We start from the raw sequence: 24,116 nt of genomic DNA, 5'->3' as shown, positions 1-24,116 counted from the left end.
TGCTTTGTGTATTGTGTTTTTGTTCTCATAATATTTGTATATAGGAAGGAGTTTTATCGCTGTAGAGTGTGGGGAAAAGGAAGGAAGAGATCAAAAACAGAAATTTTGGAAGAATCTAAATGGTTATCTTTACTATATGTATTCTTATTAATATTTGGTTTGAAAAAAATTTCAAAAGTACCTCTTGGGTGATAAAGAATAATGCAAATGATTATACAGATCAATAATAACATGTAAAAATAATAATGTATAATAAATTGCTTATTCTAGTGGAAATTGAAAGGGCTTTTAAGTCCACATTATTACAAGCATTGCATCATTGAAACATTTTTAATAAAAGTTCAGAAACAAATATAAAGAACCCATTTTCTTCCCAAGTCAGAAGTAGGCTTATTTTATTTTTTGATCAAAAAATTCCTATTGATCTTTTTTACTGATTTTTTTTTTTTCAGCCAATTTGGGTAATTCTGTTTTTCTTCTAAAGTAAGCTATCTGTTAACTGTTTTAGATACTAATAACAATTTGTTATTGAATACTGTGTGTTTATGCACATGTGCACCTGTGTACCAGATTCTGCTAGGTGTTAGATATGCTATGCAGTAGGGATCGTAAAGTATGCCTTCCTGAAATTAATTACAGTGAGAGCAACATGTTAAATAAACGTGTATCAATGAATGATATTATATGCCATAGTGGAAAAATATAGGATACAGTGAATGAACACATTTAAATGTGGAAAGGGTCAGAGAAAGTGTTAGTGAGTATTTAAACAAATCAGCTAGATTAATAGTCAAAGGGACATAATGTGCAAAGGCCAAGAGGCTGGAAAGAACTTGAACAGTTTGAACAACTAAACAAAATGAGCAATGTGCTGGTAAAGTAGGTACCAAATTCAAGGAACACAAGGCTGGACAACCAAAACATGTTTCATATGAAAGAAGAGTACTATACGTCCAAATGCACAGGAAAAAATGCTGGAACATATACTCCAAATTTTAAAATTCAGTAGAGAAAAACTATATAATAGAATAAGATATTTCAATAGTTGACAGGCTATTTAGTATAAGTGATATTAATTGATATCAATTAATTAATTATTAATTGATGAATATATTTGAATAGAAATGCAAGAATTTCTAAGACATATATGAAAAGGTAACATGAGAGAGGAAGTTTTTCCTTTACCAGTTGGTAAATCATCATAAAGCTGATATAATTGAAATATGTAGCATTGTCATGAGAAAGAGCAAATACATAGGGGTAAAATGTTTTAAAAGCCTGAGATACAAAAAACTTAGAAGTCTTTCAATATATGCCTTTAATATTCAGTGTCACAAATAAGAAAATGACAAGAAGTAGAAAAATGAGTAAATCGATATAAGATAATCCAGAGGCGGGGTGGTGGTGGGGAATAAGTGGATCAAAACATGAAAAAGGGTCCATTTTTTCCTCTATCAATAGAAAGAAATGAAGACCTCCAGTAAAGGTAACTATTAAGAGCTAGTATTAATGTGTTTTTTGTTTATAATTCCATTTTTTTCTTTATATAATTTAAAAAGACAAATACATTAAAATTAAAATTTGTTACAGGGTACATGGTATAAAAATATAATTTTTGACAATGACAACAAAAGGCCAGGTTCAGAACTGAATAGGAGAGGAGCAGATTTGTGTGTCATTGAATCTAAGTTGGTATTAAGACCATGTTTTCATAAAATTTAGAGTATTTATATGTAATCCCCCAGTAAGAACATATCAAGAAAACATATACCAAAGGAAATGAGTGAATTAAAACAGAAAAGAATCAATACAAAAGAAGGCGAAAACGGAAGAGATAAGAAATGAAAAAAGGTATAAGACATACAGAATAACGGCAGGAATTTTTCATTATTTGCAGTTACTGTAAATATAAATGGATTAAACTCTAATCAAAAGGTAAAGAGTGTTAGAAGGAATTAAAAAACAAAAACAAAAATGTGAACCAACTTACATGCTTCCTACAAACAGTACACTTCATATCCAAAGTTATAAATCGGTTGAGTAAAAGGGATTCCAGGGGCTGGGGTTGTGGCTTAGTGGTAGAGCGCTTGCCTAGCATGTTCAAGGCCCTGGGTTCGATTCTCAGCACCACATAAAAATAAGTAAAGGTATTGTGTGCAACTACAACTAAAAAATATTTTTTTTCTTTTTAAAGGAGGATTCCTGGTCCCCTTAGGTAAGGACCCTGGTACACTAACAAAAATATTCTATTAGTCTTTCTCCTAACCTTTCCCAAAGGGTTCTTGTGGGCTCTTACTAAAATGTAATTGTGCCTTGGGGGAAAGAGAAATAATTTATCTTTTGGGAGACTACTAGTTCTGAACTGACATTGAGCTCAAGAGATCCAAAACATCACTGTGATTCTCCAGTTACAGTAGGAGTTATATGGATCAGGAGATCAGCAGTGTTTTAGCTCAAGTGTGGTTCAGAGTGCATCCCTAAACCAATGATGTGGTTGTTCCCCCCTGTGCCCCCTAGAACAGCTAATTGAAATACTACTTGGCAGCTTGAAAAACTATATTGGTACCCTGACATGTGGATTGAAGACTGTTATGGCGGAAGCCAGTAGAACTGCTTCTGCCTGTGAAAATTGTAAATCAAAAGTATATTGCATTCTTGGAGAAAGGATTAGTGCACAGTTGAGGACTTGAAAGACACCTGAGTAGTGATTCCCACCACAACTACATGTTTCCTGATTGGCCTGTGCAGAAGATGGATAGACCTCTGATAACGACAGTGAATTGTCATACGCTTGATCAGGTGGTTACTCATTTTCAGCTGCTGTACCCAATATCATTTCGTTACTTATAACACATCCCTCATTAGTTAATATGCTGGGGTGTGGAGGCTTTTTTCCCCATCCCTATTAAGGCCCATCAGTTTGCTTTCAGTAGGCAAGAACAACAGTATGCCTTCACTGTCCTACCTAAGGGGCATATCAGCTTTACCCTATGTCATAGTTTAATTTGCAGGGATTTTAATCACCTTTCCCTTCTGCTAGATAACACACTGATCCAGGACTGGGGATATAGCTTAGTGGTAGAGCACCTGCCTGAGGCCCTGATCAACTCTTGAGCGCTGCAAAACAAAAAGAATCACACTGGTCTGTTATGTTGATGACATAATGCTGTTCTTCTAATCTGATTAGCCAGAAGTACCTAACCTAAGCTGATTAGCAAGGATTAACAAACACTCTAGATTTAAATGGTAAGACATTTACATATCAGAAAGTGAAGAATGAATCCAACAAAAATTTAGAGGCCTTCTACCTCAGTGAAATTTCTAGGCATCTAGTGATGTGGTGCCTTCGCCTTTCAAATTGTTGAATCTGGGACCTTCTGCAACCAATGAAGAGGCACAATGCCCAATGGACCTCTATGGATTTGGGAAGCAACGTATTCCTCATTTAGGTGTGTTATTCCAGGCCATTTGCCTGAAAAGCTGATAGTTTTGAGTGGGACCCAGGATAAGAGAAGGCTCTATAATGGACCAGGCTGCTGTGCAAGCTGCTACATGATCCAGCAAATGTGACAGTGGTAGGTGGTGATGTACCTAGAGCTTTTGGCAGGTCCATATAGGTGAATTACAACACAGGTCTTTAGAATTTTTGGAGCCAGGCCTTGCCTTCATCTTCAGATAACTATTGTCCTGTTGCGAGACAGATACTGGCTGCTACTGAACCTCAGTAGAGACTGAACATGACCTTGGGCCACCAGTTACAATGCAACCCAAGCTCTCTATCAAACTGTTACCTGATCCTCTAAGCAATAACATGGGGCATGCACAACAATACATTAATGGAAATGGTACATACAGAATTGGGGCCTATTAGGAATTGTGCCTGTGAAGAGCACAAATAAGTTATATAAAGTGGTGGCCCAAATGTCTATTGTACCCCTTCTGCTACGCTACCCCGCCTCCTCTTCCCAGCCTGTATCTGTGGCCTCATGGGGAATTGCCTAGGATCAGTTGACAGGGAAACACTTGGGCCTAGTTTACAGAAGGTTCTCCATGACATGTGTCACCACCTGAATGTAGACAGCTGTAGCACTATAGCCCTTCTCAGACAACCCTGAAGGACAGTGGTGAAGGGAAACCTCAGTGATCAGAACTTCAGACATCTGGTTATGTTCTTTGCTTAGAAAGAGAAATGGCCAGGCATGCAATTATATACAGATTTATGAGCTATAGCCAGTGGTTTGGCTAGTTATTGAGGGAGTTGGAAGGAAAACAATTGGAAAATTAATGACAAAAACTTTTGGAAGAGGAGGTATGTATACTGATATATCTTCCTATATGGGCAAAAATGTGGAGACATTTGTGTTGCATGTGAATGCTCATCAAAAGATGACCTCATTAGAGGAATGCTTTAATAATAAGTGAATTGGGTGGTCCATTCTTCGGAAACCACTTAGCTTCTTTCCCTTGCAAACTTTGTCATTGCCCAGAGGGTGTATAAACAAAGCAGCCATTGCGGCAGGGATGGAGGTTATGCATTGTACACACACACTCAGCAACATGGACTTCCACTCACCAAGATCACCCTGACTGGCCACTGCTGGGTGCCCAATCTGCCAGCAGCAAAAACCAACTCTGAACCCCCAATATGGCATAGTTCTTTGGGGTGATCATCAAGCTCCCTGGTGGCTCCATGGAAGAGGCAGTGTTTTTTCCTGGATCCAGATTTGCCTTTCTAGCATGCAACACTTCTGCCAAATTTGCCATCTGTGTACTTACTGAATACCTTATCCATCATCACAGTATTCCACTCAGCATTACTTCTGATCAAGGAACTCAGCATCACAGCAAAAGAAGCATAGCTTTGGGCTTACACTCTTGGAAATCACTGGCATTACCATGTTCTCCATCATCCTCAAACAACTGTTGTGTTAACACAGTGAAATGATCTTTTGAAAAAATTCATTGAAGTACTAGCTGGGTGGCAAACCTTGTAGGTTTGGGACAAAGTTCTCCAGAAGGCTGCAGATACTCAATCCATGCCTAAAATATGGTTCTAATTCTCTAGTAGCTAGGATTTACAGATTCAGGAGTCAAGGGTTGAAAGTGGGAGTGGGATCACTCATTGTTACACCTAGAGATCCATTACAAAATGTTTGCTTCCTGTTCCCAGGATTTATTTTCTGCTGGCCTAGAGGTCTGTATTCTAAAGGGAGGAATACTTCAACCAGGAGACACAATAATTCCATTGAAATGGAAATTAAGACTGCCACCTGGCCACTTTGGGCTCCTTGTGCCTCTGAATCAATATGCTATGAAGAGATGGTGTTGGTTGGGGTTGGTTGATCTGGATTATCACAGGGGAATTGGACTACTGCTCAACAATGGAGGGAAGGAAGAGCGTTAGGAACAATTCTTAGTTTACCCTGCGAGGTCAATGGAAAACTACAGCCACCCATCCAGCATCTAGGTAGTACTACTAATGACCCAGACCCTTCAGGAATGAATATTTGAACTATCCAGCTGAGCAAAGAAACATGACTGAATTGCTTGCTGAAGGGAAAGGGAATACAGAATGTGTTGTAGAAGGCAGTTATAAATAGCAGTACAACCACGTGACCAAATGAGGACTGTAATTGTCATGAGCATGTCATTTTTTAATAAATATGCTTGTATCTATACTTATGTTAAGCAAAATATCTGTTTTCTTATTCCCTTATGTAGCATAATACAAATACTATGAATGTTGGTTAATTTTTCATGATAATTCTAAGTTTCCAGATATCAGGAGAAGAGTAAACTTCATTCAAGGACTTTTTCTCCTCTTCCGTGTGGAAAACATTGGGAGTAGTGCTTTTGTTTTTGGTTGTACACAGGATATAGTAGTCCCACCTTATTCTCAGGAGATGTATTTCAAAACCCCTACTGGATGTCTGAAATCACTCATAGAACTAAACCCTATACATAGCATCACAATACTGTGATGGTCAAACTAATAAGCTAGCTGCTATGTGACTGTATACACACATACAGGAATACATAACTTGGATATATTGGACAAAGGAATGATACTCATCCAAGCAGGACCAAGCATGATGGCATGATTTCTCATCATGCTGCTCAGAATGACATGCAATTTGAAATTTATGAGTTATTTCTAGATTTTCCCATTAATATTTTCTGGCTGAGGTTTACCCTAGATAACTGAAACCCCAGAAAGCAAAGGTGTTTAAAGGCGGGATTACGTTAGTTGATTATGTTAAGCAGAATTATGAACTTGTTACTGGTCTTCATTTGGAGGTTATGGTTTAAGAAGATGTGTATGAGTGCCAAGTTGACAAGGGGTGGGTGGACATGTGATAGTTAATTTTAGTGTGTTGACTGGGCTAGGGAATTCTCAGTCCATTATTCTGTGTTTTATCTGTGAGGGTATTTCTGGAAGAGATTAGTATTTGAATTAGTAGACTGCGCAAGGAAGATTGCCCTCGCCAACATGGGAGGACGTCATTGGGTCTGTTGAAGCCTGAATAGAACAAAAAGGGGAATAGAAGGATGAATTTGCTCTCTGCTTGAAAGAGGTTCTTTCCTGTCCTTTGATAACAGTGCTTCTAGTTCTTAGCCTTCAAAGTTGGACCAGGACTTACATCATTGGGTTTGGATTGGAACCATTCCATCAAATCTTTTTTTTTTTTTAATTTTTGTAGTTGTAGATGGATAGCATGCCTTTATTTATTTTTATGTGGTGCTAAGGATCGAACCCAGTGCCTCACAGGTGCAAGGCAAGCGCTCTGCCACTGAGCTACAGCCCCAGCCCCTCCACCTTGCAGATGAGCTTTATGAGCCTCCAACTTGCAGATGATAGATCATGGGACTTATGTACTTCCATCATCTCGTGAGCCATAAATGAATAAATAAATAAAACATTCAGTTTCTCTGGAGAACCCTAACTTAAGCTGTTTTGTTATTTATTTTATGTTCTTTTGTGTCTCCTGAATTCTCTTTCATTGGATGTCATTTCTTCTTTTTAATTGGGTCTTTGTCTTTCTTTTTTTTTTTTAATTTTTTAGTTGTAGTTGGACACAATACTCTTATTTTATTCATTTATTTTTTATGTGGTGCTGAGGATCGAACTCAGGGTCTCGCACGTGCAAGGCGAGCCCTCTACCGCAGCGAGCACTCTACCACTGAGCCACAATCCAAGTACCCTGGGTCTTTATCTTTCATGTTGCATTATTTTTTCAGATCGCTTAGTGATGGCTTGGCTGACAGTGTCAAGGACTAAGGCAGTGGAAAGCTATATGGAACTGTTCTTGGAAGAAGTTTATTAACCCTAGGCTTTACTCCAGGATGATTGAGTAGGAAGCCAATTAGTATGCTGGAGAATTCCCTAGTGGTCAGAATGTAAGATTCTTTTCTCTGAGATCATTTCTTTTAAAGAAGACTCTCTGGCTTTTTGCCTGTGGAATTGATGCATACTTACACCAAGCTTTCTTCTTGCTGCCATAGGGATGTTAAAACTTGTATAGACAGACAGTCTTCTTTTCAAACCCTCCGTGCCTCTTACTGCAGACCTGTGCTTTTCCTGGATTTCTTCATCTAGAGCCCCTTCAGTTGTTTTCCTACTTGGCTATATACTCCAGGTTCTCCCCCCCACCCTCAACAATGATATTGAGCAGATGCAATTACTATACATTCTCACCTAGTCCCACATATTACCATTATAAAATGGTTTGTCTGCATCATCAATGACTGTATTAGTCATATGACAAGTTGTCATCTTTTTTTTTTCCTCTTTGTCTTTCTCTTCTCCCTCCCTGCTTTCTCCCTCTCTCTCCTCCTTCCCTTTTTTTCCTTTTTCTGTGTTGCTAGGGATCAAACCCAGAGCTTTACTCAAGCTAGCCAAGTGCTTTGAGCTATGTACCCTTAACCCATGACACATTTTCTTAAGGCTGGATCTTAATTCCCAGTTGTAGGCTGATCAACTTAATCTGAAAAGAATCTGTAACATGTAAATATTTTAGGATTTGAGCTGTTTTATACACTCTTAAACTAAAAATAGTTCTACCATCAGTTTATTTCAAGAGTCTTCTAAGAATGTTGGAAGTTATTTTCTTCCAAGGCCAGGGTTATTTTAGTTTAAAAGTATCTTTCGAAGCCACTGTTGTTTTCATAACAGTAGAACTCTGGCACTGAATTCAGTGGTCTAGGATTCAGTGAAATGGTGGCTAATTTCTGGTCCCAACCTGGAATTTAAAACAAATTAATGATTTATTATAAGATTACTCCTTAATTTAACACACTGTTATTTTAGCAATTGTGCATAATAACATAATAATTTATGGCATGTAAGGCAAAGGGCTATATTTAAAATATGGAAAAAGGGACTTAGTTAGCCAGAAGTTATTTCTTTGGTTCAGTCTCCAGTTAAGAAGCCTACTTTTATACCAAAATGTAAATAAAATGAATAAATCACACAAATTTGCATTTTGACAGCCTAATTCTAGACCCTCACAAGCCTTTTAGTACTACATTATCTGCGAACCACTTTGTATCAAACTGCTGCTGTTAGCACTAAATTCTAAATTCTTTATATACATATATCTCATTTCTAGTAGGTAGATATTATTTTTTATCCTTTTTGCAGGTGGGAAAATTGAGGGTCAAAGAACCTAAGGGTCATGCAGCTACTAAAAGCATTTATTTTAGTTTGGAAGAATGATTTTTAATTATTTGATACCAGGGTTAGTAATACAGGGACAACTTTCTTTTGAGGGGTGCCTCATCCTTCCAAGCTGTAAGTTCTGAGAACAGCCTGCTCTGTTATCCTCCACTGTGGCCTGCACATAGTCAGTGCTTAATAAGTGCTTCCTAAGTAAATAAATGATGTGTGTTGAGAAAGAATTTTAATGGAGGAAGATTTTTTAAAGCAATAAACATGACCTATCATGCATGGTCTATGTTTATTCTGTTCCTAAACAATTTGCCAAATTAGAAACCTCAGAGAAGGGAACATGAAATGCAAGTGATTGCTAATCTACACATAATTTCAGCCCTGAAAAATCTAATCACAGGGCTTGGGGCGTGGCTCAATGGTAGAATACTTGTCTAGCATGTGCAAGACATGCAGATTGAACCCCATGACTGCAAAAATAAGTAAATAAATATAAAAAAACTGGCCTAATGGTGAAGTTCAACAACCCGAGGATTAGATAAACAACTTAATCTTGCTTTCTCTTATTCTGTGAAAAGCCCTTCCCCTAAACTCCTGCAGGAGTCTGTGTCTTGATCTGAATATGTTTGATTCAGTCTCTGCTCTTTTCTCTACCAGTGCCCTGACTGTAAGGTTCTTCTCTTAGGCCTCTTATGTACCAACCTTTTGCCTGCCTGACTGTTGTTTATTAGTTTCCATCTAAGTATCTCTCAAATCTGTCTCAATCTTTGTACCAATACCACCCATCACCAGTTGCCTGAATCACTGGTTCCCAAACTTGGTTGCACAATGGAATTATCTGGAGACTTTTAAAAGCTATTAATGCCTAGGACACCCTAGCCACCCTCTACTGGGAGATTCTGATTTCAGTAATAGTGGGTATAGTCTGGGCATCTGGATACTTTGAAAACTCTTCAAGTGATATAGCCAAGATTAAGAACCTTCAACCAAATCACAACAATTGGCTCTCCATAAACAATCTTTGGCCCACTCCGATCCCTTCCCTGCCTCTCCTTTTCTTCTTCATGGTTAGGGTAATCTTTTCAAAATGAAAATTTAATCATTATCTCTATTCTTTTAAAACTTTTCAACTGTGTCCCATTCTGAGGCTAAAGGCCCCACACCTGAATATGGCCAGTAAAGTCTTTCTTATTCTGCTGAGGATTGAACCTATGGCCTTGGATGTGCTAAGCACACACTCATCACTGAGCTATGTCCCCAGCTCTCTTTATTTTTTTAATTCTTCAAACATGTCATGTTCCATCCCAACATAGGGCCTTTGCACAAACTACTCTCTGTGAATGTGTTTCCCTTCTTGCCTAGTTAGCTTATCCTTCAGCTCTTGGCTCATTTCCCCAGGGAAACCTCCTGTCTACTGTATGCCATTATAGCATCCCATAAACTGCTTTCCAGCATTTATGGAGAGTGGAACCTATGGATACTTCCATGCTAGTTCTACCAAATCTAGAAAACTTGTGTCTGTTTTCAGCTCATATGGTATTGTGAAAACCTAGCACACCAACTGGCATTCATATTGGCTCTCAAATTATTTACTGAAGGAATAAGTATGAAAAAATAAAATGTGTCTAACATCAAATCTGTCACCAAACTAATGTCACCTCCACATCTCTGTAGAGTCCATTTATTCCTTTTCATCTTCTCTGATGCTATGAGCCATCATCATATCTGGTCTAAACCACTAAATAGCTTCCTCAGTGGTCTACATACCCTCCCTCTTGTCTCTTTCCATTGTCTTAACAGCAGCCAGAGTGATCTCTCCAAAATAGAAGCGGTGAGGGAAGAATGCATGCCTAGCACACGCAGGGCTTCATCCCCAGGACCACCCTCCCCCAAATTTAAATAATGTATCACTCTTCAAAATCTTTTGATGACTTTCCATGGCTCTTGAAATAAAATTCAATCACCTTATTATTCTAACCCCTAACTCACTACCCATCAAACTACAGTGGCCTTCTTTCTGTTCCACAAATCTGCAAGACTTTTCCAGCTTTCAGAATTTTGCTTTTACTGCTCCCTTTGCCTGAAGTGTTCTTTATATGACTCATTCTTATTTTTCAGGGCTCAGCTAAAATTATGTCGCGTTTTCCCTGACAGCTCTATTTAAAGGAACTTCCTTCAACTGTGCTCATCACCCTGCTAATTTCCCTTATAGCTCTACCAAAAACTATAACTTTAAAAAAAAAAGTGTATCTGGCTATGTCCTGTGTCCTCGCCAGCTCTCTGGAAGCAGGTGTCTTGTCTATTGTGGTCACTGTATCCCCAGGATAGCACAGTGTCTCGTTTATAATTGGTGCACAATAGTCACACTGTGTTTGCCAGCTTCTGAGGATATCTGTGACTCTCCCACACGACCTTAGTGGTGGCTGTATATGACTAATAGGATAAATCGGAGGTGACAGGGTATGACTTTTGAGCCTAGGTTATAAAAGCCATTGCATTTTGCCACCTCACTCTTGAATCACTCATTCTAAAGGAAGCTGACTTCCACGCCATCAGCACACTCAAGCAACCCCATGGAGAGGGCCACATGGAAAAGTACTGAGGCCTCCAGCCAACAGCCAGCTTGACAATGCTGTCACTAAACCACCTTGGGTTGGATCCTCCAGCCATCAAGCCTTCAGCTGAGACTGCAGCCTCACTGACTTCTGACTGAAATCTTGAGAGCCTCAGCCACCATTGCCCACCTGAGCAGTTTTGGAATTCCCAACCCTTGGAAACCCCTAAGACATTTTTAAAAAAATCATCATTCATATTTTAACCCTCAAAGTCTTGGAATGATTTGTTCCTCAGCAATAGACAACTAATATGCATTCAATCACTGACTCAATGAACAGAGCAGTGAATATTTCAATATAAATGACACTGGAGTAAGTCAGGCTTCAAACCTCACTAAGTAGGGGGTATCCAAAGCTGTTCTTCATCTTCTGTTGCCTAGCCTGCACTTTCTAGCACCATATTTTCAATTGTCTACAGACCCCAACTTGATCATATCTGCCTCAAACCACTATTTCTATCAGAGGTACCAACAATCTTGCAGAAACAAGAGGCTGTGGAGTGATCTTTAGTTCCTCTCTTGCACATTCTTTATTGGCACCATCTTTCCTCACTTCCAGTGCTCTGCCATATAAATCCTCACTCCATTTCCACTCAAACCTTCCCAGCTCAATTTACGAGCACTGTCTTTGGAGTGTGACATATCTAGGTTTGACCTGAACTGACAACAGTTACTTGCTCTAGTAGGTTGTTTTTTTCTTTTTGGTCCTGGGGATAGAACTCAGGGGCACTCGACCACTGAGCCACATCCCCAGCCCTATTTTGTATTTTATTTGAAGACAGGGTCTCACTGAGTTGTTTTGCATCTTGCCAAGTTGCTGAGGCTGGCTTTGAACTCGCGATCCTCCTACCTCAGCCTCCTGAGTTGCTGGGATTACAGGCGTGCACCACCATGCCCAACTTTTAGTAGGTGATTAAGATCTCTAATATACCTACTTCATGGAGACATTTATAACTAGTGTTAATGTTGAGCATACATGAATGTCACTTAGCACAGTTCCAGGCATGAGATATTTTAAATCCTAACAACTATCTTAAAGGTAGACTTCGAGTCTCCATTTTACTGAGGAGCAAAAAGGTTCAGAGAAGTTGAGTATCTAGCCCAACACCACACAGCTAGAATGTGCCAGGCCTGCGGCACTATGATGCCTGAATCCTGTCCCCCACTTCACATCATCCCACGTGGCACCACTGCAACAGCTTCTTGGCTGCTCTTCTTGTCTGTAGCACCTGCCTTCTCTACCCTGTCCTGAGCAGAGCTGGGTCACTCAGCTGACTATGACTCTGATTGTCCAAATTTGATTTTCCCTGGGCTTCCAGGGAAAAGTCTTCTCCCTTGCCCTAGTCAGGCCAACATCCTCCCCCAGTCCCAACAAATCTCACCACAGCATCCACTGTCCCTGGTGGCCCATCCCAACAGACCCATCACATAGCCCAACTCGGGCTCCATTCATGCATGCTGCATTCCTAGCTGAAATTGGCTGTAGTGAGGCTCCAGTGACCTCATATTTGGACTCCTACTTCTTTAGTTGGTATTCGGTCATTCTCTAAAAGGTTGAGGTCCTCTTACCTATTGGACTGTAAGGTCCCTATGGCTGAGATCATCGCCTGGACTTTCTATTTATCTAGCAGAGGACAAGGTACCTAGTAGGTGGTAAATATTTAATTGCTCTGCTGAACATTGATTTGGTTTTGTAGATTTATAAAGAATTAGAAACTGTCTTCTGAAATAAGTGTGGGAGAATACCTTTTGTGTCTATCTAATGAGGTTTCCTCCTAGCAGAGGAATTATAACAAGGGTCCAGTTTTTGTTTTTTGGTTTTTGTTTTTGATACCAAGCATTGAACCCAGGGGCACTTGACCACTGAGCCACATCCCCAGCCCCCTTCTCTCTTTTTTTTCTTTTTCTTTTTTTTTTTTTTTTTTTTTGTATTTTTATTTAGAGACAGGTTCTCACTGAATTGCTTAGTGCCTCGCCTTTGTGAGGCTGGCTTTGAACTTGCGATCCTCCTGCCTCAGCCTCTGGAGCACCTGAGATTACAGGTGTGCCCACGGTGTCCGGCAAGGGTCCAGTTTTCTCTTGTTTTGGAAATCCACCTGGATTCCCTCATGCAACAGATTTTGCACTTACACAGTCAGTCTGCAGGGCAGGAGTCCTATTGGCACATCCTGACAACCTCTCCTCTCCACCCCTCCTCACCTTCCAGGCTTCACACTTTCTTCAGCTCTAAGCTATACCCCTAGCCCCCACTTTCCTTTACCACAATCTCCTCAAGGGGGCTCTGCCACCCCCACCCCAACCAATCTTCACTCCCTCCCTGCCCCTCCTTCTCTAAATGACCTTCATTTCAGCCTCCATCTTCCTTCTTGGTTCTCACTTCCCTCCCTTCTCAGACTCCAACCTTCTCCTGCTTCCAGAACCCAGAACCCTGCTTGTAACCTCTTGTCAATCGCTGGCCCTATCCCAGCTTCATCTATTGCCACCTAGTCCCTGCCTCAATTCTCCCAAGATTGGCCTGTCCCCCACCTGGTTCCCTGTTGAGAGCCACAGCCGAAGGGGCCCCAGCAAACTTTCAGACTGCCAGCTGATGATTGGCTCACAGCGGCCCCAGCAACATCTAGCTGATTGGCTCCTCTATGGTGATGCTCATTGGAGATGCTCATTGAGCTGTTTCCCCGCCCTTTCAGACTACCAGCTGATGATTGGCTCACAGCGGCCCCAGCAACATCTAGCTGATTGGCTCTGCGGTGATGCTCATTGGGCTGTTTCCCTGCCCTTTCAGGCCACGGAGCTGCTCATTGGGGGACTTTTTTGGCTCCGCCCACATGACCCAGCCAATCAGCCTCAAGAGCAGGAGGATTGTGGGAGGTGGAGAGGCTGGTGGTTGGGGGAGTGGCTTGTGGGAAGCTGGTGGTGGCAGTTGGGCTCTGAGGGTTTTTCCTGAGGAGCTGTTTTGTTTGGCGTGTGTGGTTCTAAAAATAAAGTTAGTTTCTTTTGACAAGTGGCTCCTGAATTGTGCCCAGCCAGACTGCGGCAGTTCCCACTCCTCCTGATGCTACTGTTGGCTGTTCCCTGGGGACCTGGGACCCAGCTGGGGCCATCTCTCTGCCCTTCCAGCTTATTCCAGCTCACTCTGGGAGGAGTGAGGGAAGAATAAATTCTTTTTCTCCCACCATTTCTCATGTGACTCACTTTATTTTTTAAAAATTTTTATTAGTAGTTGATGAACCTTTATTTTATTATTTTTATGTGGTGCTGAGAATTGAACCCAGTGCCTCACCCATGCTAGGCAAGTGCTCTACTACTGAGCCACAATCCAACCCCATCATGTGACTCACTTTAAAGAAAATTGTTAAATAGTAACTCATGCAGGTGACACTCAGCTATGACAGAAGCACTATAGCTTCACAGTTGGCCACATTTGGGAGTGAAATGCTCTGGGTCCTGAATCCTGCTGATCTCACCTCCTGGCTATGTGGTTTGGGGCTAGTTAATGAATGGTCCCTGCAACTTACTGTAAAATGGGGATGGTAACACCTCAGAGAGCTTGCCGTAGGACTAAGTATGTCCTTGTCACCATGTAAGAGCCCCCAAAATGTTGGGGTTTGTTCATTTACAAAGTCTTCCAAATGAGATAATTCATTTAACAAACAAAAACCCAAAGCACTAATGACTATGTAAATAATATTAAGCTGGCATCATTGTACACTCTCAGGATCCCTCTGCCCACCTGCTGAAGCAGAGAAATACAGTGAGGGGAGTTGGGAATTTTTGAACCATGCCTCCATATATGTCAAGTAATTGTCATAACATCATTTAAAATAGAGAAAGAAAAAGAAGTTCCCTCAACAATGTGTTTAGGCCCACTCACAATTTGTGGTGGGACAGGGACTCAGGGTTCAGACTGGAGTCGGCTTCCTAAGAAGGACACTTGCAGATTTTCATCCCTAAAGTCCCAGATGCAGGGAGCCAGGAAAGGAGGAAGGGAGGAACCCTTGGCAACCCTCTAACTTCTTTCTGCACACAGACCCTCACATATCCCTGCCCCAGCCGGGTCCTAAATGAGTCAGCAAGCCCAGAGAATGTGCTGATCTGTGGCCCTGGCAGGGTTAAAACCAGTGGTCAAGATCACCTGACCAGACTCACCAATGTCATAAAATGGCAGAGAATAGCTTCTCTGGTAAGTGGTTTCCTTATACCATGAGTCGACAGGCTTCAAACATCTTCTAAAACAAATATATCGAATGAGCGTTTGTTGGTCTAATTGAGGCTGATACGGAGTTTTTCTCTCGGGTGGAATTGCCAAGTCTATGAGTGGTCTAAATGTAAAGAGAAGTAGTTATGAGTACCCACTGGAAGAAAAGAGGTCCATTTTCTCATCAGCCACAGCCCACCCTCTGGAAGTGATATTGGGCTTGCCAAAATTGCAACAGATAGTCCAGGGCTTTCAGTTTCCCTTTAAGCATCCTTCCTCCTCCTCCTCCCCAAGGACAGGTCACAGAAAGCAACCTGCATCAAAACCTCCACTGACTCCGCCCACCCACAGCTGTGTCCTGTGGGCCAGATTGCCCCGCCCCCACTCTACCTTTGCCCATTGTAATTTTTCTATGTATGTTTGGGTCCTTCAAGAAACCAATGCATTCTTTTAGGTGGATCAGCACTTCGGTGCTACTTGGTGTTTAATAGGCCTCAAATTAATCACAACCTTCTTGTACCTCTATTATAAATACTCTCCAAAGTCAAAAGTAAACAATAATCAAAATGTAATGGCAAAATACCTTCGGGTGCCCTCATGGGAATCTTCATTATCACTACAGTATTTCAGATATGAATGTAAGTATACATTCACCTACAACTTTGGTGATATGTATTAAGACCTTGAAAATAAACGTATATTTTGTCTCAACAATTCTAGCAATTAGGAATGTTAACAAAGACTTAGTTCTAAGAATGCTTACAAAGTGTTTTTGTTTTTTTTTTTTTTATGATGATAGTGAGAGAAGAACTTTCAGGTGGAAAAAAAAAAAGGAATCAACTGAAGGGATAGAGGTGCCAATCACCCTGATCTGATCATTACACATTGTAGATTGTGTATTGAAATATCACACTGTTCCCATAAACATGTATGACTATTGTCAATTACAAATGAGGATATATTTTTAAAAAGAAAAATAGGGAATTATTTAGTCACTAAGATAGACATATATAGAGAATGCCATACCACCATGAAAACTAATGCAGTAGAATTATAATTTTGAGATGGAAAATGCCCACAATATATTATTAAATTTAAACAAAGGTTTTGATTTGAGTTATGCATTTTAAATGGATGAGTTGTATGGCATATAAATTACTCCAATAAAGCTATTATCAAAGAAAAAATGTTCCACAATACCATTACCAACCCTATCTCATCCTATTTTGGTGTGGATCTGCATGATTAGCTCTGGGTGATACCATTATTGGTAATTTTCAATTTTTTATTATCAATGTCTTCCTCTTCCTTCTCCTTCTTCTTTTTTTATTTTTGAGTATTGAATCCAGAGGTGCTTTACCACTGAGCTACATAGCCAATCTGTTTTATTTTTTATTTTGAGTCAGGATCTTGCTAAATTGCTGAGGCTGGCCTTGAACTTGGAATCCTCCTGCCTTAGCTTCCTGAGACACTGAAATTACAAGTGTGTACCACACAGACAGCTTACCATCAGTATCTTTTAAATATTCTATTAAATATTTTTTTTGTATGTGTATGTGTGTGTGTGTGTGTGTGTGTGTGTGTGTGTGTGTGTATGTGTGTGTTTGATTCTAGGGATTGAACCCTGGGGGCTCACTCATGTAGATAAGTGCCCTACCACTAAAGTACATGTCTAGCTCTTTTTAAATTTTACTTTGAGACAAGGTCTTGCTAAGTTGCCCAGGCTGGTCTTGAACTTGCAATGCTCCTGCCTCAGCCTCTTAAGTAATTGAAATTGTTAGGTGTGCATCATCAATGTGCCAGGCATACACACACACACACACACACACACACACACACACACACACACCATATATATAATTTATATGATATAGTATATATTTATATATGCTAAAAATAAGTGAGGTGTGCTGCTATAGATGTAAAAGTATTAAATGTTGATTGTTATTTTGGAACATGTAAATTCAATCAGGATTGAGTAGGATAGTCTTATATCATTTACTGTGACCACATCATACAAAGAGGTGATCAAAACTACTCAATAATAATAAAAATGTTGGGGTTCAGAAGGTGTAGGTCAGTGGTAAAACCTTGCCTAGTGTGCATGAGGCCCTGGCTTCCATCCTCAGCATAAAAACAAAAAATTCATAATCTTTTCCTGATTGTGTAAAAACTTGATTGCAAGGTGGAAATGGAGTGACGCTGTCTGAAGTTTAAAAAAGGCAAGAGTAAGAATCTCACCGTGCTGTGGGAGACATGTTGAATGGGTGAGAGTGATCTGTTGTGGATGGGCCTGGAGAAGCATCAGGAACACCCAACTACCTCTACTTATTCTTCTTTCATGTTTAATAGGTATTTAGCCTTGTAAAGTGGGTGCTTTAAGTGGTGGATGGTAGTACTCCTTTTCCTATGGAATGAGTCTCCTGCAGTCCTTGCTGTCAATGAGAACATTAGCTGTCTGGTGACTCTATTAGTTTCCTGTGAGCTTGGATTCTGTGTGACCATTGCTGTCAGTCTGGTCACTTCTGTGCCACTGGGGGTTCTGATCCTTGGGACCACCCCCTAGATCTACTCCTGATGAACTGCCAGCTTGCCTCCACCTTCGCCTGGAGTCTTTCTCAAGAACTAGAACATTCTACTTTTTCAAATAACACAACAGCACCCTTCTGACTTTCACTCAAAGGACTGTAATCTAAAACGCCACGTTGGTGGAGGAAGATATTTGGGGAAGGTAAGCCATTAGACAACTATCAGGTGACACCACAATTACAATAACTAGATTTAGATACTTGCTTCAGGCAGCACATATACAACAATTGGAAATGACACAAAGAAGTAAAGCATGGCTCCTGTGCATAGACTGACCTGCCAATTCATGAAACAGTCCATTCTATTTTCCATTCTATTTTTAGGAATTTTTCACCTTGGAACAAAATTGGACATGAATAATAACTTCTTGTTTTAAAAATCCCCCTCCCCCAAATGCTCCCTCCAAAATGCATCTAAGAATGGTCTTAAGAACCACAGTATTTCCTGTTTTGGTAGCATTTTGTTTAGATTTTTACTTTTTATTCTTATTCTTCACTAGATACTTAATAAACTTATAGACTGACATTTGCATCTTAATGCTGAACTTTGGCAGGCACAAGTCTTGTAAGAGCCAAGTAAAATCAGATTCCTTTAATAGAGCCATGCCCTGGTAGGACTGATGTTTGGGCATCAGTCAGATGGGTTTTGGTGGTGGTGGTGAGGTGGTGAGCAGAGTAAGGACATTGTCAGATTGCACAAAGAACAAACTCAGAGGGTGCCCCTGTGCCTTGCACAGCTCTGGCCCTGGGTCTTATTTCCCATCTTGTCAGTACCCTAGTAGAGGATGTTGCTGTAATGAGCGTACTAAGTCAGGCAGGATGGCATGCCTGTAACCCAAGCTACTTGGCAAGCAAAGGCAGAAGGATCCCTTGAGCCCAGCAGTTCAAGGCCATCCTCAGCAACATGGTGAGTCCCTGTCTCAAAAAACAATAACAGAAAACAAAAGTACAGTTGACTATAATTATATGAGTTAGAACTAAGAGCCTTGAACTGGGAATGGGAAAATAGGGGTAAATTTAAGTATAACTTTGTACTGTGTGACCTCAGGCAAGATGTCACTTCTCTTGCTATTTTTCATTCATCTGATTGGACCCAGATGACCTCAAAGTTACTTCCAGTTTGATCATATAAATATAGACTATGTGCTGCTCCAAAGTATGGGTGTCATGGCTCTTTTCTCTCTGCATGGAAAATAATTGGGGTTGGCTACACCAAAGTCAACTGGGAGAGGAGAAATCTGTAACATATACTAGATGATGAACTTGGGGTAATAGTAATCATATGTTGAATGATTAATGTGTTATGGAATTTTATATCCATTATTTTGTTTAGAAGATTAAGGCAGTTAATAATGAGAAGGAATGAAAATTGCCTAAGATCAAACATTTCATAAGTTACTCAAATTGCTGCTTTTTTAGTTTTTGTAGTTTCCTGCTTTCCTAAGCTAAAGAGAGAGAGAGAGAGAGAGAGAGAGAGAGAGAGAGAGAGAGATATCAAAGTACCTCTGGTTTTTAGTTTTTTCTTTTTATGAAAACCAGACCTAGAAGGGTAGAAAACATTTAGGCCAAATTTGTAACTTTACTGAGAAAGAAACTGAATCTCAGTATACTAATTTCAGTTATTTGACCAATTGGAAATCCTAAAGACATGGGATTTTAAATAATGATTTAATAAAATTCTTTGTTTATTGTTGATTGTAAAAACAACACGTGCTCATTAGAAAAAACATTGAAATTTGGATGTGATGGCATACGCCTGTTTTCCCAGAGATTTAGGAGGCTGAGGCAGGAGGATCATGAGTTCAAAACCAGTCTTCATAACTTAGTGAGGCCCTAAGCAACTTAGTGAGACTCTGTCTCAAAGTAAAAAATAAAAAAGCGCTGGGGTGCAGTGCAGTGGTAAAGTGCCACAAGTAACCTCCCCACTACACACACAAAAATCAAAAAAATAAAAATAAAAGAAATAAAAAATTGGAAAATAGAAAAAGATTAAAATACAAAATACTATTAATCTTACCACTCATTTAAAAAAAAAAAACATTGTTGGGTCTAGAGAGTGTAGCTCAGTGGTAGAGCTCATATTAACATGAGTGAGGCCTTGGGTTTGATGATCCCCAGTGTAAAAAGAAAAAAAAGAAAGAAAAGACCCCCCCCCCCGCAACTCCCAACAACAACAAAACCCAACTTTTAAAAAAATATTTATTTTAAAGTTGTAGGTGGACACAATATCTTTATTTTACATTTATGTGGTGCTGAGGATCGAACCCAGTGCCTCGTGCATGCTAGGCGAGCGCTGTACCACTGAGTCACAACCCAAGCCCCCAAACCCAATTTTTTTGATAGTTGGTGTATTTCCTTCTAAATCTTTTCTATCCGTGAAGTAATACTTGTTATTATTGTTACCATTATTAAGATTGGGTCACCCATAAAAATCATTTTAGCTTTGGCGACATTCTTGGAAATTAATACTTAGGATGTGTCTCACCTGGGTGTTTTCTTCACACTATCATCATAATGAACTCTTGCCAGTTGCCCATGGTAGTAGCCTCGGAGATCCTTTCCTCTGTGAACAATGAAGTTACTATGGAGAAGGAAAAGAGTTGACTTAAAAAAAGCAATTGTTACAATTACTTCTTTAAAGGAAGAACATTGGCAGTTATATGATAGAAATACATTTGGATTTGGGCCCCTGTTCCTGGCAACTAAAACCTGCAAAATTTCCTGACAGTGTCTGACATAACGAACTCCTTCCACCATAGCTGAGTTCACGGCACCTGCAGGCCTCCCTTCCCCTCACCACAACCTCCAGGATCAGTTAAAAAAAAAAAAAGTGCAATTTATTTTCAGGATTCATAAGGAAATACTTCAGATGTCAGGTATTAGGTTCAAAATATTAGGAAAAAAGAAAAGGATATATAAAATATGTAGAACAAGTGTAGATAATTATAGAAATAAGGAAACGAGTAAGTGGGACTCATACTATTTTTTCTACATTTGATAAATTTGTATATTTTCCTAAGTTAAAAAAAATTAATAAAGGAGCTATAAATAGAGCAGCACTGTGACATCAAAGCATGAGGTGCTCATAAGCTTGGACGAGGGACTCTACCCCACCTGGGGGCACTGGTTGTGGAGGAAGTTTTGAAGCATAAACATAAGCCAATGGGGTGAGGGCTGGTGGGGGTGGGTAGTGTGAACATGAGATGATTTTGCCAACCAGAATATAGTGATGCTGCAGTTTGGATGTTAAATGTTCCCCAAAGGTCCATGGATTAAAGGCTTGGTCTCCAGGAGGTGGGGTCCCTAGGTTATAGGAAGTGTGACCTCAAAAGGAATCGTGGAACCCCATTCTCTTTCCTTTCTCCTCTCTTTTACTTCCTAGCCATGAGGTGAGCAGTTCGCTGCACTACACACTCCTTTGCCATTACCATCTGGTATGCCTACCAGAGGCCCAAAGCAACAGGTCTGCCCCATATTAGACTGGGCCCTCCAAAACAATGAGCTAAAATAAATTTTTTCTTTATAAATTAGTTATCTCAATTGTTTTGTTATAGTAACAGAAAACTGACTAATACAAGTGGTGTCAGGGAAGACTAGGCTAGAAGGTCATGGTGCTCAGGTTTATAATCTGAAATACATCTTATTTTATAATAAATTACATTTCCTTTTATTTTATAGTTACAATACTATATTGATATTTTAAAATTATGTGTATGTGCATTATATTATTAATGGATTTTATTTCAAAAATATTCTAGAGATATTGCAAAAAAAAGACAGTGTTGTCCCAATTATTTTTCCAATTGAAATTTCTTCACCCAGTGTGAAGAAAACTTCTTCATCAACTCTTTATTATGCAGACTTGAGTTATAGAAGCAACATTCAAGACAGCATTTTCTTTTTTAATTAAATAATTAATTTATTTTACAATAGAATTCATTTTGACATATTGTACACAAGTGAAGCACAACTTCTCATTCCTCTGGTTGTACATGGTGCAAAATCACTCCAGTAGTGTAATCATACATGTATATCTGATAATAATGCCTGTCTCAATTCTATTGTCCTTCTCATCCCCATAATCCCACCCCTCCCCTTACTCCCCTCTACACAAATCAAAGTTCCTTCGTTCTTCTCTATCCCCACCCCCCACCCCTCTATGGATCAGCATCCACTTATCAGAAAAAACATTCAGCTTTTGGTTTGGGAGGATTGGCTTATTTCACTTAGCATGGTATTCTCTAGTTCCATTCATTTACCTGCACATGCCATAATTTCATTCTTCTTTGAGGCTGAGTAATATTCCATTGTGTGTATGTACCATATTTTCTTTATCCGTTAATCTCTTGAAGGGCATCTAGGTTGATTCCATAGTTTAACTATTGTAAATTAAGCTACTGTAAACATTGATGTGCCACTGTAGTATGCTGATTTTAAGTCCTGTGGATATAAACCAAGGAGTGGGATAGTTGGGTCAAATGGTGGATCCATTCCAAGTTTTCTGAGTGGTTGCACCAATTTGCAGTCCCATCAGCAATGTATGAATATGCCTTTTCCCCCACATCCTCGCCAACACTTATTGTTGCTTGTATTCCTTTTTTTTTTTAGGTTATTTATTGTTTTATTGCTTTCTTATTTCTTAATGCAGAGTCAATATTTTTGAATAAGGGTAGTAAGATGTCCAAAATTCAACATTATGAAACATTCAAATAGTAAAATATGATGTGGAAAGAAGCTCTCGTTCCTCCAAGCTATCCAGTGGAACCACTTGGGATAGCAGCTTCTAGAGTTTACTGTGTCATCTTGGTAAACCATGACTCAAAGGAACATGAGAACCACTATTCTCTGATCCAGGGGAACAGAAAGGAGTCTCAAATGCCAACCAACCATTCAGGCACAGGGGACAGCATTTTGGTCTCCCTTTGAAATGGCCAGGAGATTCAAACGACTCCAACTATAGCAATCTTTCCTTTCATCCGGAACTTAAAAGAGACTCCACCACCACGAGAGTCAAAAAGAAACTCCCAAGAAACGTAAGACAGACCAGAAATGATTCTGCTGTCAGGGAAGTGAGCTGTGCCCGCACAGTTCTTCTCTAATTCTTCCTAAGAAAACAACCCATTCTGAGAGCACGGGGGAGGGGCCGTACACAGTGACCAGCTGAAACCAGGGCAGCTAGGAGCAGCATTTTGCTTGAAGGCACGGATCCTCATCATCCTGAGGGAGGGAGTTGCTGCTGGGTTCTGAATTCTGTTCAAAACACATGTTCTACCTCTGGAAAACTGTCACCTGCCATACATCTGATTCCTAGTTCAGACCCATCGTTTTTTTGTTTGTTTGTTTGTTTTTGTTTTTTAAAGTCCCAGAATCTTGGACACCCCTAAAAATCTCAATGTGCCCTGTCTTTCTGCAAGGAACTAGATATCCAAGGGGTGGAAAGAACTCAAAAGAGTTCAAAAAGACATGACTCCAAGGAACACATGGCTGCGGTACATCATACAATAGGAAAGGATAAATACATGACTCCATAGTATGAAATGCAACCTCCACGAAAAGCAAACACCTCGGGCTGCACCACTGCGGGCCACATGCCAGCCACACAGCTGGAGTCTAAACCCTGGTGATCTCCCTGAAAATATTATCTACCATGACTTTGATCAACCACAAATTTGTATGGAAACACTCAATTTCTTTAAAAAGACAAACTTCCTTAAATACCAAGGATAGTAGCCAGGTTTACTTAAAAGTGATCAAGATGTCCAAATTAAATAAATCAATTTCAGTCCTTCCCCAGGGTCATCTTAGGTTTCCATAATAAGAATAGACAAGGGCCAACTGTACCTCACTGGTGTGGCCACGCAAACCCTCTCTTGAATGACAGACTCACACTTTGCCTGAGGAATCATCTTTGAGCCTCTCCTGCTTCTGGAACCCAGTATTACAAATGCTCTTTACAACATAGTGCTACTCAAAGAGGAAATAACCAGGAAAAGTAAAGGTGCATTTATTCATGTCCATGCCATCTAAAGCTACTGAGTACAGTAATCAAGC

General features: G+C 39.9%; 1 protein-coding gene and 1 non-coding gene across 2 annotated transcripts; one reads left to right on the top strand and one right to left on the bottom strand.

Annotated features, from left to right (window-relative positions):
• Positions 1-8,133: 8,133 nt before the first annotated feature.
• Positions 8,134-23,971, bottom strand: Spmip3 (sperm microtubule inner protein 3). The gene is made up of 4 exons (XM_076872902.1): positions 23,907-23,971; positions 20,551-20,646; positions 15,429-15,601; positions 8,134-8,240 (listed from the first exon to the last, which is right to left on the bottom strand). Exons 1-4 carry the CDS (start codon positions 23,969-23,971, stop codon positions 8,134-8,136), a joined length of 441 nt encoding a protein of 146 aa, XP_076729017.1.
• LOC143379791 (U6 spliceosomal RNA) lies at positions 18,267-18,372 on the top strand. Its single transcript, XR_013088567.1, has one exon. It is a non-coding gene; the product is annotated as a U6 spliceosomal RNA (small nuclear RNA).
• Positions 23,972-24,116: the final 145 nt, after the last annotated feature.

This window comes from Callospermophilus lateralis, chromosome 13, assembly GCF_048772815.1.
Source record: "Callospermophilus lateralis isolate mCalLat2 chromosome 13, mCalLat2.hap1, whole genome shotgun sequence".
In the NCBI taxonomy this organism is placed as follows: Eukaryota; Metazoa; Chordata; class Mammalia; order Rodentia; family Sciuridae; genus Callospermophilus; species Callospermophilus lateralis.
This window is presented reverse-complemented; position numbering and strand designations above follow the sequence as displayed.